Genomic DNA, 17978 nt, shown 5'->3' on the forward strand with positions numbered 1-17978 from the left:
ATCCTCACGCATCTTGCTCCTAAAGGCCTCAGCAAATTCTTTGCCGTGAAACGTGCGCATAGAGTTCCGGGTGGTCAGCCTAAAACCGGTGCCCCACCACGCCCGATTATTGCTAGAATCTTCTATTTCAGGGATAGAGACGCTATCCTGCAGGCATCGCGAACGGGTGGCCCGGTGAAGTTTGAGAATACCACTGTGAGCTTCTACTTGGACTTCACACAATCTGTTCAGAAACAGAGGATGGAGTTCCAAGGAGTGAAGCGGAGACTGAGGGACATGGGACTGAAATATGCGATGCTTTTCCCGACCCGACTACGGATTGAATATGAGGACCGGACATTTTTCTTTGATCGCCCTGACAGAGTGAGTGACTGGCTTGATTCCTTGCCTGAGCGACGAGATCGCAAAGAACATTCCGGCGGAGCTGAGGGTGGCCAACCTGACCAGGAATGAGCTGTAGCTCCCGAGTTACTGACACTGTTTATGATATGTCACTGTGGTTAGACGTCTCCCGCATTTTAAGATTTCTGTGTGTACCCTGAGGTGGCGGGGGGTGGGACTCTTTCCTCCTCTGGGTTTCTTCTTGTAGATTAGTTCTATGTTAGGGCGACAGGCACACTGCAAGTTGGGGTGGCTTTTGAGTCTTATGCAGGGGTGCAGGGTGGGGGGCGTTTGTTTCCTGGGATTGTGGGGGAAGGGTGGGAAGTGTTTGGGGTGTGTTTTGGTTCTTTTTCAAGGCAACGTATTGATTTACTATTTGATTTGGGTGCTGCGCTGCGGGTTGGGAGGGCTCTGCTATCATTTCGAGTGTGGGGGGATAGAGGGTTGAGACTTCAATGTTGGAATGTTAATGGATTGGGGGACAGGATAAAGCGGGGTGTTGTATTGCAGTACTTGAAACGTTTCTCCCCTGATGTAGTGTTATTGCAGGAAACACATCTGATTGGGAACACTTGTCATGCTATGAATAGGCGGGGATACCACCTTGCTGCCCATGCTGGTTTCACCTCCGGTTCCAGGGGGGTGGGTATTCTTGTTCGGAACTCCCTTCCCCTGGAGGTTGACAATGTAATGTGTGACGATAGAGGGCGTTACGCTGCCCTCACTGGTAGGTGGGAGGGGAAGACCATCACGCTGCTTTCTGTCTACGTCCCCCCTGGTTTGCAGTCCTCGACCTTTTCTGATTTGGGGAAGGTGGTTCTGGGACTTCCTGACTGTATGCTGATCGTGGGCGAAGAATTAAATTCTGTTGTTTCTGGGGTGGAGGACCGGCATCCCCCCGAGATCTCGCAAGGTCCCAATCATGGTTGAGTGGATTCCTGGAAACTCTGGGCTTGATTGACTGTTGGAGGGTGATGCACCCTGGTCGGACACAGTTTACCTTCCACTCGGGTGCCCATGGTAGCCTGTCCAGGTTGGACTATATTTTGATGCCTGCAGCACAGGCCTCATTGATAAAGGAGATCAGACACTTAGCTAGGGGGATTTCGGATCACTCTCCCGTATGGCTTCATATGGACATTAATCCGGGCACTGGGGGTCGAGTGCCTCCGATTAACCCCTGGTATCTCCATAACCCTAAGACCCGTGCTGAACTTGTCAAGTCCCTTGATCACTACTTTCTTGAGAATGAGGGATCGGTGTCTTCTTCTGTCTCATTATGGGAAGCGTTTAAGACGGTCCTTCGTGGACATGCTTTATCATTGATTACTGGTGCTAAAAAGAACAAGAATGAGGCTGTGGTCCGACTTGAGGCTGATATTACTGAATTGGAAGGAGAGTTGGAGTTGGGGGTCACCCGAGACAAACTTCATGTCCTCGGTCTCAAACAGTCTGATTATAGGGCCTTGGTGACTGATGCCGCTAAACTCATGAGTAGAGAGCGACAGGGGCGGCTGTATGATGTAGGAGACAAGGCTGGGAAATTGATCGCCTGGTTGGACAGAAAAGAGCGAGCGAGTCGTGTGCTTCCGGTGATTGAGAGGCCTGATGGAATGCGTGTGACTGACCCGGTTGAGATAGTTGAGTGCTTCGCTGATCATTTTCGTGAGGTTTATTCTCCAGTTTCTGTTAGACCCGAAGAAGACTCTCACCAGTTGTTGAGAGATATTTCACTGCCGCGCCTATCGGACTCGGACAGGGAGCTGCTGGAAGCGCCGCTTTCAGTGGATGAGATAGCTATTGCTATACGTTCTATTCGTTCGGGGAAGGCTATGGGTACCAATGGTCTCCCTATTGAGTTATACAAGTTGCGTCCGGACAGGATTGCACCATATCTCCGCGGTATGTTCATGGAATCTAGGGATACTGGCTCTCTCCCTTACGATCAGCGTCTTGCATCGATAGTAGTGATTCACAAAGAGGGGGAGCCAAGGGCTTGTTGTACGTCTTACAGACCCATTTCGCTTCTTAATGTGGAGCCAAAGATCCTTGCTGAGGTACTAGCTAACTGTCTTATCAATGTGATTAGTGACTTGATTCATCCGGACCAGTCCGGATTCATTCTGCGCCGTAATACAGCACTGAATCTGAGACGCTCACACGGCGCTCTTGCGAGAGCCCCATATCTTCTGGAGTCGGCCATCTTGGTCTCTCTTGACGCCACGATGGCCTTCGACACTGTGGAGTGGTCGTATTTGCGGGCCGCTCTGGCGAAATTCGGCTTTGGTCCTGGCTTTATTAGCTGGGTGAAACTTCTCTATGAGGCTCCGTTGGCACAGGTAGTGGTCAATGGTCGGGTATCCAGTCCCTTCGCTCTGGGAAGGGGTACTCGGCAAGGCTGTCCGTTGTCTCCACTCCTCTTTGCACTCGCCCTGGAGCCTCTGGGTGCATTGTTGCGCTGGGAACCATCGATGAGGGGTATACAGTGGACCACTGAGTTTGAAGATCGCATATCGCTCTATGCGGACGATATTCTGTTGTACCTCACTTCGCCCCAAAAGTCGTTAAATGTGCTGTTTGATGTGTTGATTTCCTTCGGACGCAATTCTGGCCTCGTGATCAATTGGTCCAAGTCTTGTATATACGTACTCGCGGGTGGCGCCCCTGCATTGCCGCGTGGTTGTCCAATACGGGTTACACAAGCAGGTTTCAAATATTTGGGAATTTTTATCACATTGGACCCCGTAGCCAGATATGAATGTAATTTACTCCCTCCGCTACAACGGTTGCGTTCTGACGTTGTGGGCTGGCGCGGCCTTCCTCTGTCCCCCCTCGGGCGAGCGACCCTTTTCAAGATGATGTCTCTACCGTGGTTTTTATACGCGCTCCAGAATACGTTTGACGCAGTTCCGGCAAAATAGTTCCGGGAAGTGGAGAGTCTACAAAGACAGCTGATTTGGGATGGGCGTGCCCGTATCGCCCTCCCTAAACTTACTCTTCCCTGGTATGACGGCGGTATTGCTCTTCCCGATATCAGGCGTTCCTATTGGGCCTCTCAATTGAGTGCAATCAATCACGGTATGTATGGTCCGGGCTTAGATCCTGCATTTGAGATGGATAGGTGGCTTTTACCGGGAGGGAACTATAATAGGGCGCTATACTCTAGATCTGCAATTCGGACGCTTACTGGTCCTACCAAGATTGCCGTGCAGGTGTGGAATTGTGCGAATGCGGCAATGGGATGGAGCGGGAGACTGACCCGGGCGAACCCCTTGTACGATTCTTGCAAGCTTGGAAGTTTATGGAGGCTTTGGAAAATGGGATATGATTGGTATCAGTAGAGTGGGAGATCTCTGGGCTAAGGATAGGATTAGGACTTTCGAGGTCTTGAAGGCGGAATATGAATTGAGTGATCGGGAATTTTTTCGCTCTTTTTAAAAAAAAAATGTTTTATTCATTTCCAGAGACGGTTTACTATTAGATGATGAGGACTGGCAATCCGCGATTTCCTCACACAAGGAGGTCGCGATACCGGCCCGTCTTCGACTAGTCCAGCTCAAGATCTTGCACCGTGTGTATGTTACTGGCCCGCGACTGATTCGAATGGGTTATTCTGTTGATGGGTTATGTGTCCGTGGTTGTGGTCAACTTGCTACTTTCCTTCACATCATATGGGAATGTCCGGAGGTTGCTGCATTTTGGAATAGAGTGCATTCGGTCATGAAAGAGGTCACGGGAGTCGAGATACAACCGGAAGCTAGGCGGTGTCTGCTGAATGTGTGGGAACCGAATAACTATGACGTGGCTCAGACGCGATGGGCGACCCTGGCCAACATGATTGCTAAACGAGACATTGTACAGTTGTGGGGCGCTCCCCGCCCACCGACCATCTCGGTGTGGAAGGAAAATATGGATTGGTGTATGTTTCGAGAGAAGACGGTGTATGTGGCACGAGGTAGGCCCCAAAAATGGGGGAAAATTTGGAATCAATGGAACTCCTACAGAGGAGATATATGCACACCACCCCTTCCCGATGTCCCCGATGTTTTACATTCTCCCTGATCCAGACGTTCCATGATTTGTTCTAATTCATATGTTTTACAATCTTTAGTCTTTTTCCCCCGATTATGCCTCCCCTCTGATTTTTGTTGATTGACTTGCACTGTGATGCTATTGCCTTTTCCTTCCCGCTCAGAAAAAGCGCCTGTATTGTAATGCTCTTTTTGCCTTGTTTGTTTTCTCTCTATATAATAAAGAGTTAAAAAAAATATATATATATATATATATATATATATATATATATATATATATATGTTATGTGCTCATTGTATTTTATAAATACATTTGTATTCTACGAATTTACCTAGAAAGGTGGAACGTTCAAAGCCAAAATGTTTTTAAAGATGAAAGTTGGTAAAAATTTGTTGGAAACATCTTTTCTGAAGCATGGCAAGTTTATTTCAAAAAGTATATTAAAACACAAATAAATTATATAAGACAATATAAAAATTAAAAAATCACACTCAAGTTACATTTTAAAACAATGCTTTAAAGCAAACTCAATATCTGAACTTCCCAATCGAATAATTAATTTTTATGTACAAATAAAACAAAAATATTTTACAAACACATGATATAGGAATGAACAAAACACATCTAAAAATAATAATCAAAAATCAAATGGTTTAAAGGCAATTGAAAAACTAAAGTGCAGATAAAAAAAGCTGTTTTCCCACCATTCCACATCAACCCTAATGCAGCCAGGACTGATGCTAAGCCATTGCCTCAAACCTTCAGCACTTATCACTAGATTCAAATATTATTCCAAATATTTTACACATACAAGAGAGCCCAAAAACTTTTTTGTGAATTCAACTGATGATTTAGCAGACAGTCAAGTATCACGCTTAAAGCTTTTCTAAATCATTTGTTTCAGTTCAGCCAGTTCACAACAGAATTAACTATGCAATGGGATTAGGTCATTTGTTCAGTAACTCATTTTCCAGGCCCAACATGGAAAAGTGTGCATAGTATTGACTGAATCCAATTTGCATGGCAGTACTTATGACCTGCAGAAAGTGTTTGGTGTTGAAATTGAAGGTGCTGTGAGAGAGGATCTAATCAAAATGGATTGTGACAGGCTTCCTCCTCATTGGTGACCAAAGCTCTTAATCAAGTGCAGTAAACAGACCTCTCCAAGTTGAGACCAGTCTAATCAAAGGACGGATAGAGTTCAATAGGATAACACCCACACTCAGAAAACTGCCAACCAATCACCTGTACTCTGTACAGCATGGTATGACGGAATGTAAACAGAGAAAACCCTGCTATACCTAGCAAGAAATATTGCATTCTTCCTTTAGGCTTTGCAACACCTGCAGCAGCAGTCTAACAAAGGTAGAAACCAGAGGGAGCACCAAGTAAATTTTAAAACAGCAGACCTTCCCTTGGTATGCATCAAAGATGTGGCACTTCATCACCATCCAGATATATCTAGCACCATCTCTCATCAACTTTCAGAAGGAACTGAAGACCTATCTCCAGGTCAGTAAAGTTACTAAATATTTGTGTGTAGAATTGTTTTGAATAATGGAATATATTGAGAGATGTTGATGGTGTACAACTGTATTCAAAGATAACAAGTTTCCACTGTTCCTGTTAACGATCTTGGGCTAAAAGACTAGTTGCTTTGTTTTTAAGTCACTTTCATCTATGCAAACATCTATTTTATTAGGATTTTGCATGCTTCCAAATGTTACAATTGCTATATGTCATTATAACTAGCAATAAGTGGGGGCGTGGCTAGCGCGCCGCTAAGGAATGGCGGATCGCGCTTGAGCTCCGGGGCTTCGGAGGCTGACAAGGAAGTTTCCGACCCCCACAGGCGAGGGAGCATCTCTGAAGCTGGCGCTACAGACGTCGGAACATGCGGTGAGCAGCCTGTTGCATTTTCACTGATCCCGTGGCTCCGGTTAAGGATATTTTACTCGCGACGTCCTTCTCCTCAGCATCTTCGTGAGCGGCCGCCGTTTTGTTTCCGGTGGAGGCACTCGCGTTCTCTCACCCCTTGCAGTGCCTCACATGATATTTCTGTGGAGGACAGTCATTGAAGAGGCTGTATATGCTACAATTTGCGCCAATGGCTACTTAAAGGAGATTTTCTTCATTTCAGATGCTTAACTACGAGTACAATGGAACCTACAGCCAAGTAATGTATATATGTGCATTTTCCACGCTTCTTGGTGCAGTTTATCTCTTCTTCTGCTGCATTTTCCTTGCACATTCACTTAATGGTTGTCTGGTTATTGAGAGTGTTTTGCGCATCTGATCCTTTACTTGAGGATGTGATACTGTGTCACTGAGATGTCTTTTATGCACGACCTGCTCCTCAAAATGGTGTCATCTTAGTATATTAAGTTCGGTTTTGTAGCTCAATGAGTGCTTGACCCTATACTGTGCTCAATATTGTATTCCAGGGTGCTTTTCTGATGGTACGAAGTGTCTGGCCTTCTTTCAACGACTTTTATTCAAAGTGTGTGGTCTCTTGAATTCTTACCTGGTTTTCTTCAATGGCTGATAACATGGGCCTTTCTCCCAAACTCATGGACTCGAAAGGTAACCTTAAGAGATCCAAGCAACCGTCTCCTACTCCGGAGCCAACTCTGAAAGATACAGGCGCTACTCTGGACACTATTTTATCACGTCTAAACGTGGTTTATGATATTGCGCAATCGACCAAAACTAACACTGACTTACTCCAAGTTGAAGTGGCAGCAATCAGAAATGACTTTAAGGCCTTATCTCTTTGTGTTTCTGCTGCTGAATCACGGATAAGTGGTGTGGAGGATACTGCGCAACAGCACTCTAAATCAATGCAACAGATGGAACGCTCCATGTCTGCGGTTAGGAGAGATCTTACGGAACAGGAAGATCGAAATCGCAGGAGCAATTTACGTATTTTTGGTCTGCCCGAGGACGCGGAGAAGTCGGCTCCATCACTGATTGACGTTTTATACCAATGGATTCCTTCTGTCCTACAGATTTCATTTCAGAAAGATTTTGAAATTGAACGTGCGCATCGTGTTCCTACATTCCGGCCTAAATCTTCACCTCATCCTAGAGCTGTGATTTTTAAACCTTTGCGTCATCAGCACTCTGAGCAAATCCTAGCTCAGATGAGGAAGATCAAGTCGGTCACTTGGGAGGGTCACAAGATTGCTATTTCCCAGGACTTTGCTAGAGACACTGTTATCAGACGGAAAGGTTTTCTTAATCTACGACGAAGATAACTTGACATGAACATTCCGTTCTCCTTTGCGGGTCCTTCAAGATTCGGCATAACTTTTAGAGGTCGTACTCAGATCTTCTATGAGCCCTCCGATCTTTCGACCTTCCTAGATAATCAGATGGAGTCCCAGATGGATTCTTCACCTTCTGGACCCTCTGGTTCTTAAATTTTCTCTGAAAGGTTTCTTTTTTGTAACCTGCTTGTTTCGTAAGATTTGAAGTTTGACACTACTACGGTCTTTATTCTTCTTCCTATGCTGCTGTTATATGATGGGCTTTTTGGCTGTCATGTTCTAACCTTTTTTTTACCTCCAGGTTCTGTTTTTTATTTGTTTTCTCATGCTAAGTTGTGTTTCGTTTTCCGCTTTGTTTATTGTCTCTTTTTTCTCCCTCTGAGACCCTGTCAATATGTTTTCAACTTTTGGTGTTTCATTCCTTTTTCTGTTCCTGTGAACATATTATGATGTGATGGTTGTGTATTATTGCTATTTTTGTAGGTTCTGTATAGAGTTTCTTCGGCTTTTACTTTTTTACATACTTGCTGACTGTTGTCTGTTGTGGTATCTTCGCTGTGGCTCGATGCTTTTGAGTTAGTTCTTTCGTTTTGTTGTTCCCGATTGTTAATGTATTTACGTGCGTATAGTGTTTTTTACATTATTGGTCTTCTTTTTTAACTCTTTCGTACGTATAATATCGGTTTCTTGTTTACGTCTATTTTACTTTGAAGCTTTGGTTCTACGTTTATTGTTTTTATTCGTTGGTTGGTTTACTATATTGATAAAATGAACTTTTATGCCTTGTTAATTGTGTTAGATCTGTGAGAAATGAATTAATAAGTTTACGGTTTTCATGATCTTTTGAAAAGTTTATATTTACTGACTTCCCATGCTATAATTAATTTCTGACACCATCTTTGATGTTAAACATTAGCAGATTCATAATGTAGGTTTTATGCATTTATCCTGTGGTTTTTCCCATTCCTTGATACCTCATGAATTTATCAGATTTGTTCTTCTCTTTTCTCCTTTTATTATTACAGTTCATATAATGTGTTTCTACATTGTATTCGCAATTCGCTCTTATCAACTCTTTTAGCTCTTCCCCGGTATTTTCTTTAGCATATGGAGTAATGGCTTTCTCTTTCTATTTCCCTTGTTGGCCTTTTTGTTTGCCTCTCCATGTTCCCCCCTCGTATGGATTTGGTCTCCAATAGACCTCCCCTGGTGGGTTTCTTTTCTCTTTTTTTCCTGTTTCTTTTCTTTGCCTCCCTTTTTTCTATTTCTCTTCTCCCTTCTCCTTTCTTTCCTTGGATCTCCCGCTGGTGCTTAACTTTTATGGTGTCCTTGATTTTGTCTCATTTTTACTGTTTTGTAATTACTTTTTTTGGAATGTCTTTTCTATTATCAGTTACTTGTGCGTATTTTGTCTTTTTGTTTTTATGCCGGGTTTGAATGTTTTATCACTTAATGTGCGTGGTTTGAATCATCCGGTGAAAAGGGCAAACATTTTAGATTATGGTAAATATCTTTCTGCGGACATAATGCTATTGCAAGAAACGAAAATATCATACAAAGAAGCCTTACTTTTGAGGAAAGAGTGGGTCCTTGATGTTGCGTGCTCTGATGTTTTTGGTAAGAAGAATGGAGTGGTAACGTTGATTTCTAAAAATTCAGGGTTGTCTGTGGTTACTGCGGAACAGGATTCAGAAGGTAGATGGTTGCTGACCCGACTATCTAATGGTTCTCTTGATCTCTATGTTTTGAATATCTATGCACCCACTAGTGATGACCCATCTTTTTGGCGTTCTATTACTAAGAAATTATCGGATGTTCCTCAAAGTTAATTTGATTGTCGGAGGGGGGACTTTAATCTCCCAATGGACCCTATTTTAGATAGAAACTCAGCGTTTAAATTCCGTCCTCCTAGAGCTCACAAACAGATGACTAATATGTGTTCTTCCTCTAACCTCCATGATTTGTGGCGACTGCATAACCCTACTGGTAGTGATTTTACTTTTTTTTCTTCTCCTCATTCAAGTTTCTCCCGTATTGATTATCTTTTAGTCCACTCAGCCCTGTTACAGTTTTCGTCGTCTCCTCTCATTCATCCGATTCTTGTCTCTGATCATGCTGCGGTCTCTTTTTCTCTCCTCAATCTTGCGGATAAGAAAGAACCTCGTACCTGGAGGTTAAATTCGGAAATTTTGCATGATCATACTCAAGTTGAGGTACTAAATGAGGAAATTGATACTTTTTTCTCTGAGAATGAGAACTCGGTTGGCTCCCCGGTGACCTTATGGAATGCCTTTAAGTGTACGCTTAGAGGACAAATTATAAAGCGAATGGCGAAGAGGAATGCTGATATTAGGAAGGATCTTGCTGATTTAGCAGATAATATTAAAACACAAGAATCTCTCTATCGACAATCTAAGGATACACAACTATTACAAACTATTAAGAACTTGAAATATTCCTACAATACTATTGTCACTAAAAGAGCTCACATTGGGGTCCAAGCTCAGAAGTCTAAACGGTTACTTTAAAAAAACGGGCAGGTAAGATTTTGGCGGCAACATTAAAGTTTCAGGAGTCCAATATTAAATCATCTCAGATATCTTGTATTACTGATAGTTCTGGTACCAAGCAATTTCAAACTAAGGACATTCTTAAGGTCTTTCGTGACTATTATAGTAAATTGTATACTACTCATAATCAATCTTCATTTGACCACTGTCAGCAATTTTTAAAAACAATCCCTATTCAGACTGTTTCAGATGATGATAGTGTAAAATTGGGTAGTCCGATTACATCGGAGGAGATCACCCATGCTATTAAATCTACTCGTTCTGGGAAGGCTCCGGGGCCTGATGGGTTTCCCATCATGTTCCTCCAGACTTTTCTCCCTTCTGTGGTTCCTCGACTTAAAGATACTTTTATCTCATCGGGTGCGGTTTCGGGTTCAGCAGCGGAAGCCACCATTGTGGTAACTCTGAAAGAAGGTAAGGATCATTCGGACCCTAAGTAATTTCCGGCCAATATCTCTTCTTAACATGGAAGCGAAAATTTTTGCCAAGATTTTGGCCAAACGTTTGGAATCTTATATTCCGCTCCTTATTCATCCATCACAGACTGGTTTTGTTAAAGGTCGTTTGGCTAGAGTTAATATCCGCACCTTTTGTCATATCATAGGGAAAGCAAAACTATCAACTCTTCCGGCGGCTGCTCTTGCCCTCGATGCCGAGAAGGCTTTTGATAAGGTCTCCTGGCCTTTTTTACATGCTGTTCTTTGTGCGCACAATCTTGGTGATTCCTTTATTAAAATGGTAATGTCCTTATATGCACATCCTAAGGCAAATATTAGAGTTAATGGTGCTAGATCCTCTTACTTTAATCTTTGTCAAGGCACTAGACAAGGGTGCCCTCTGTCCCCTCTTTTGTTTTTATTATCTATTGACCCGCTTCTTCGGCTAATTAATCTAATCCAGATATTAAAGGTTTTCAATTTGGCTCACATTGTATCAAAACAGCTGCCTATGCAGATGATGTTATTATTTTTTCTGATGACATAGCTACAGCTATTCCAGCTATTTCTGATACTATTAATCGTTTTTCTAGTGTCTCGGGGTATACTCTTTATAAAGACAAAACAGAGATGTTCCCTCTTAATGCTTATTGTTTTCCACCCTATATGGGGAATGCTGGCTTTAAATGGCAATCAAAGCAGATTAAATATTTAGGAATATGGTTTTGCAGTACTTTATATGACACAGTTGCTTTTATTGAAGCTCAACCCCTGCTCAAGATTCGTTAACTTTTGGATGCGTGGTCTCCTAAATATATTTCATGGTGGGGACGTCTTCAAACCTTAAAAATGATGATAACGCCTATTATCAATTTTGTGTCATCTATGCTTCCTATTCGGCTATCTTCCTCTTTTTTTCACGACATAGATACCCTCACTTCTAAGTTCCTCTAGAGTGATAAGAGGGCCAGAATAACTTATAAATCTATGAGGAACTCCTATGATATGGGTGGATGTAATTTTCCTGTTTGGGATAGATATCAGGTTGCTTTCCTAGCCTCACAAGGGGCTTTGTGGTTATCTTCAGATCCTCGTCATACACTGTCCTGGGTCTTGATTGAGCAAGAATTATCTTTTCCTTTGCCCCCCTCCTCTTTCTTGACTACGTCTACTTTGTCTATTCCTTTTTCTCAAGCTATTATTTTGGACACCATTGCAGCAGTTAAAACTATTGATAGGAAAGTGTCTACTCCTATACATAAATCTAGGTGGTCCTCTCTTTGGCGCAACTCCAAAATTAAAATTGATATTGATTCCAATTTATTTACATATTGGACTAATAAAGGAATTACATTGGTTCATCATCTTTATGACTCGAATAATGATCCATTACCTTTTTGTTCCTTAGCTCAGCGGTTTTCTCTTACTAATTTAGACTTTTATACTTTTTTAAAAATCAAAGTTGCTCTCGCTAAGGTACATCTTGATCCAGTTTCTCTTACTGTTTCTCTTTTGCTAATGTGGCTCAGATCTGGGCATGTGGCTTCTAAGATTTATACATTTTTATCTTCCAATCCACCTGTGCCAACTACTGTTACTCAACAGAAATGGTCACATCATTTTGACCATGATCTAACTAATCATATCTCCTCAGACACTTGGCAGTTGATTGGGAGACTTTCTCTTCGCCATAAGATTGCCCCTTCTTTAATTCAATCTAAATTCTTTTCTCTCAATTTACTACATTGGACTCCAGTGCGCTTACATTCGCTTAATCTTAAAGATGATGATGTTTGTTGGAGTTGTGGCTTAGCTGCGTGTACCTTTCCTCATATGTTTTTTGAGTGTTCCCTACTCCAGCCTTTTTGGGATTTGGTTCATAAACATCTTATGTTAATATTTAAGATTCAATTTTGAGCTCTCTTTTATCGTAATTCTGTTGGGTCCATGGGCATCACCCATTCCATTACCATTGGACTCTGTGGACATGCAGTTATTAGATCTGTTATTAACAATTGCGGTGAAGATTGTCCTTACGGAATGGAAATCATTTAGTTACATATCTTATCATACATGGTGGGCTTGGGTATCTTTTTTACGAGGAGCACATACCTCTGTAGAAGAGGCTCATCTCACCCCTTCTATTTCTAGTGGTGTTTGGAGAGCTTTGGATGAATACATGGACTTGGCATCAAAGGGGTTGGTAGAACAATTTCATTTTGTGTCGTCTCTTTGATTTCTTTCTCTCTTTTTGTAGTGCTGCAGAAGATCCCTCCTCCCTCCCCTTCCTTCCCCCCTTTCCCCTCCCTCTCCTTTTTTGCCTTCCTTATTCCTACTTTTCTTATTCTTCTTTTCTCTTTTTCCTTAATCAATTCTTATCAAAGTGATACATCTGATTTTTTATTATGGTTCCTCGAATATTGTTCCTCTTTTGTAACACATTTATGAAATTATTCATTGGAACTGTACATGACATAGTTACATCCATGCCTGTGCTTTTCTTTTTTAGCCACTGTATCACTTTTTTATTGTATTTAACTATTTATACGCCTTTTTGGAAACTAATAAAATATTGAACAAAATAAAAAAAGAGAGGTAGTGGACGGAAAGTGAATCACAAAGAAACTGGAAGAAAAGGCATTCATAAATATGCTCCTTTATTCAACCTTCTACTGTCCCACACAATACCAGTAAGTGCCAGGGGTAAGTTATACCTGGTAGAGGCCTCAGTAGGAAATGTTTTGGACCTACGAATTTTAATGTAATTTCTGACAAATAAACTATTTAACGTTACCACATTTTACGGAGGGGGGAAATAAAAATAACTAGCAATAAGTGATCTGTAGGGTTGACAATAACTGTAATTCAATAAACTGTTGAAACAAAAGAATGTTCGTATTATAAAGGCAAACAAACGCACAATGTCATCGATGTTAAAACACTTGAATTAAAATGTCCTTCCTGATACTATGACTCACCAAAGAAGTGCTGGGAGAGGAAACTGTGATTTTCAAATTGGCAAGTTCTTGCTGGATCAGTTTTTCTTCATCCTGCAGATAATTTAAGCAAGTTATCATTAGAAGGACTACACACCATAAACAATGCATTTTCAAAGGACTAAAGGTTGAATTTGCATATAACATAGGCATTCATTTGAGAAACAGAACTCAGTGGTTAAAGCAGAGAATCTTATAACCTGACACCCAGGCGTCAGTTATGGTTGAAGCAAACCATACATATGATTATACCCGAAAACAATCCGAGGAAAAGGGATGGGGTCATAATTTAAGGGGTTGCTTTCTGTGTGAAAAGGGCAATACTAAGGCATATTGTCAAAATGATTAGGGTAAAGCATTGCATTTCAAGTATATTTAAAAGGAAAGAAGAGATACAGTTATGTTTTAAGTCTACAAGCACTTCGGTTCTGCACTAACATATAATATTTATGTCAGCAGCTTTCATTTACCAATCCATTTTAATGCACAGCATTTCATTCAACTCTGACTGCTCTGATAGGTTATGATTTACGTACAAGCATACGTTTTGTTACTTCTGTGAGAATTGTAAATCGGAGGATAATTCCTGTTTCCAAATTGTAACCTTATCATTGTATCGCACTGCGAGATTGTAATCGTTGTCTGCCTTTTGTTTCCATTTGTTTCCTGGAAGTACAGAAACGAGTGTTGCAGCATCTGAGGGCAATTAAAAACGAGGACCGCACTTATTCAGTGGCTAGCCATTTTGAGAGGTTCCACAATAAGGATGCAACTTACTATGTGGTAGATGCAGTAGCAAAGTAGATTCAAGCTCCGGAAACTAGAATCCCTTTACATCATTGAATTAAACACTAAGCAATTATAAGGCCTCAACGTGGAAGAAGACATGTAAACACAGTTGTAGTAAAAGAAAAAATTTAGATAAATGTAAAGATTTGATTAAATCTGTCTGTCATAATCGCAAAATGAGGTCAATGTTTTTAAATAAAGATGTTTTTTAATTCACTTTGCAGACACAGTAGTTGATAAGGTATTCCATTATAGTAGATAAAGTATGTATTCTATAAAGGAGAAAATAGTAGGCATGGACACCATACGATCAATGGTAGTTAGCCCACAGGTGCTTGATTGTGAAACTGGATATTATGCCCACTAGGGCAAAATGTGTGATATGATCGCAAACAATGCAAAATTGAAGCATGGCGTTTTGCCGATGTATTGGACCGTAGGAGCACTAGTCACAGTCTTTTTTCTCTTTCTCTTTTGAAAACCATAAGTATTGCGCTTAATGATAATTTTGAATGTGTAGTTATAATTTCAAAGATAATTATTTGAAATAACTTTCCAAAAGATAAAACGCATATGAACAAAGGTAAATGTGGAAAAACCTTAAAGAGCTACATGTCTGTTTACACTGTTTATTGTATTGTAGTTTTCAAGTGACATGCAATGTTAAACACTTTAAAATGGCTGCTACTATTACTTCAATTATTGGTGATCAAGGCTGCAAGACAGCTGAAACGCATTCGAGAAGGCCGAAATAAAGTAATTTTGAGCCAGCTACACAAGGGGTCATCATCCTCTTGGTTAAAGAGGAATATTGGAGAAAAGTTACGGAACTTACTCCTGTGAGGTCCATAGAAGCGACACGTCTTTCGAGAGAAAGACAGTGGTATAAGCACAGGAGAGTGTGTGGAGGAAGATAGATATATATATATATATATATATATATATATATATATATATATATATATATATATATATATATATATATATATATATATATTCACTGAAAAAAACATAGGTTTCACACCAGTTATAGTTAGGAATTAGCATTTAAAAAACCTATTAAATTCACTGAAAAAACCATAGGTTTCACACCAGTTATAGTTAGCTGGAAATTTTACTCGCATAAAACCATTGAAATTCCCACGTTATAGTTAGTTGGACTCACTATAACTTGCGCGTGCAATGCACTGCTGATGCCGTCACATATTACATCACTCATGACATGGTCAGTGACATCACTCATGACATCACTGATGACACCATCCAGTGAATGTGTGTCTTTCTGAAAAATAAATATGTGCTATATATGTATATGTTATTGAATATCTTAGTGAATACATATATTAGTGAGTAATGTTTAAATATTTAAATATATGGATTAGCGTTTCACTTTGTGTATAAGTGGTTGCATGGGTTGGTGAGTAGCTACATGTGTATGTATATGGGTTATTAGATATTTTTCTTAGTATCAGTATGAGTGTTTGTATGGTTTGGTGGGGGTATTACTTAGCACATAGATGCATGAATAAGTGACTCTCTCTTTGTATGTCTTTTGAAGACAGCATATGTGCAGGACTATATGGGTGGATGAGTGTGTATATGTGTGTGTTAGTGAGTGAATGACTGTTTCACTAGTGTCTTTATCAGTAACTACATATGTTTAAATCTAGTATATGTGAATATTGATGTATATAAGTGGGTACATGTGAGAGTAAGAGATTGTAAGAGTTCCTGTTTAAATAAGTATGTATTTCTATAAGTTATTGTTTAAGAGAGTAAGTATGTGTAAGTTTCCTTAGAAGTAAGGTGGTAGTGTGTGTATAGCTGTATATGCAAATAAATAGATGTTCTATAGTTTATTTGCATGTGTAAGTATGTGTGAGAGTATCCTTTGGATGACTGTTGGTGTGTAACAGGATGTATAGGTATATCACTACATATGATGAGTGAGTATATGTATGAGTGACTATATACAACTGTTAGTGAATGAGTGGATGTGTATATAGATGGTGGAATTATTGAATTGGTTGTTGTAACTGGTATGGGTATCTCCATTTTTTTGAAAATTTTAGTTTCTATTTTGGAATATGTGTTTCAAGGGTTACATTACAGTGAAAGGAGGTCTGTCACTCTGTCACAAGGATGGTGTCATCAGTGATGTCATGAGTGATGTCACTGACCATGTCATGAGTGATGTAATATGTGACGTCATCAGCAGTGCATTGCACGCGCAAGTTATAGTGAGTCCAACTAACTATAACGTGGGAATTTCAATGGTTTTATGAGAGTAAAATTTCCATCTAACTATAACTGGTGTGAAACCTATGGTTTGTTCAGTGAATTTAATAGGTTTTTTAAATGCTAATTCCTAACTATAACTGGTGTGAAACCTATGTTTTTTTCAGTGAATGTCAATGGTTTTTTAATAGCAAATCTCTATAGATATAAAAAGTAAAAAAAAAAAATGTTTATTTTTGGCCCCGGGGCGCTCCCGGGGCGCATACCGGTGAACGCACGGGTAAGCGCAGTGCATTGGCGCGCCCCGGGGCGCGTACCGGTGAGCGTCCCGTTAGCGCTATTCTCGCGAACGAAAACAACATTTTGACGTTTCGCCTAACCGCGTGATGCGTCATATGACGCACTGCGTAAACGCACCCGGAAGCACGCGAGCGCATACGATCGCGCAACGTCCTGACGCGCTTACGCTACGTGCCCCCGGGCGCGCCACGGGGCACGTAGCGTAAGCACGTCGGGTCATGTGACCTGAAAATAAAACTTTGTATTGGTTCATTTCAGTTTTGGTTTCCTAATGATGTAAGGCCAGGTCATGTGACCTAAAAATAACACTTTTCATTGGTTCAAAACAGTTTTCTTTTCCAAATGATAAAAGACCCCACCTTTTTTCCTCATTCTACCTTTGTGCTTTGAGAGAGGAAGACCTGCAGTTATTTCAGTAGAAAATGGCTACATTAGCTGCAGCTGCTGGAGCTTCTGGTCCACCACCACCACCACCACCACAAGGACCACCACAACTTCACAGTGGTGGAGATCAAGAAGAGGAGGAGGATGAGGAGGATGAGGAGGAGGAGGAGGAGGAGAGGAGATTCGTCCGAGAGGACAATATTACCTACAAACCTAAAGAGCACATCATCTGGCAGTTTTTTTCAATCCCCAATGACAAGAAAAAAGTAAATGCGCCTAAGGCAACCTGCTTAATATGTCATCAGGAGCTGTCAAGGGGGAATCCTAACAAAAAGTACTCCTTTTGCGACCACACCATGATCAGGCATATGCTACGCAGGCATCCAAATAACTATGCTAGGGCAGAGGTCAGGGAACTGGCCAGAAACCCTGTCTAATCTTTTGCCAGCACCTCCAAACTAATGTTCCCACCCCATCGGGACCGGAAGTTAGGGAGATATGCTCCACCATACAAACAAAGTTTTCCAATTTTAAAATGGTTTGTATTTTTTGTGGACAAACAATATGCTATGGAGAGCAAAG

General features: G+C 41.0%; 1 protein-coding gene across 6 annotated transcripts in view; it reads right to left on the minus strand.

Annotated features, from left to right (window-relative positions):
* Window positions 1-17978, minus strand: part of AP4E1 (adaptor related protein complex 4 subunit epsilon 1) — a 491916-nt gene that overhangs the window by 451507 nt on the left and 22431 nt on the right. For all 6 annotated transcript variants that reach the window (XM_078684823.1, XM_078684828.1, XM_078684825.1 and 3 more), the window contains exon 2: window positions 13668-13739. In XM_078684823.1, coding sequence (XP_078540949.1) covers window positions 13668-13739 — 72 coding nt within the window. The remainder of the gene's footprint in view (window positions 1-13667; window positions 13740-17978) is intronic.

The sequence above is a fragment of the Lissotriton helveticus genome, chromosome 3_2 (genome assembly GCF_964261635.1).
Source record: "Lissotriton helveticus chromosome 3_2, aLisHel1.1, whole genome shotgun sequence".
Taxonomy (NCBI): Eukaryota; Metazoa; Chordata; class Amphibia; order Caudata; family Salamandridae; genus Lissotriton; species Lissotriton helveticus.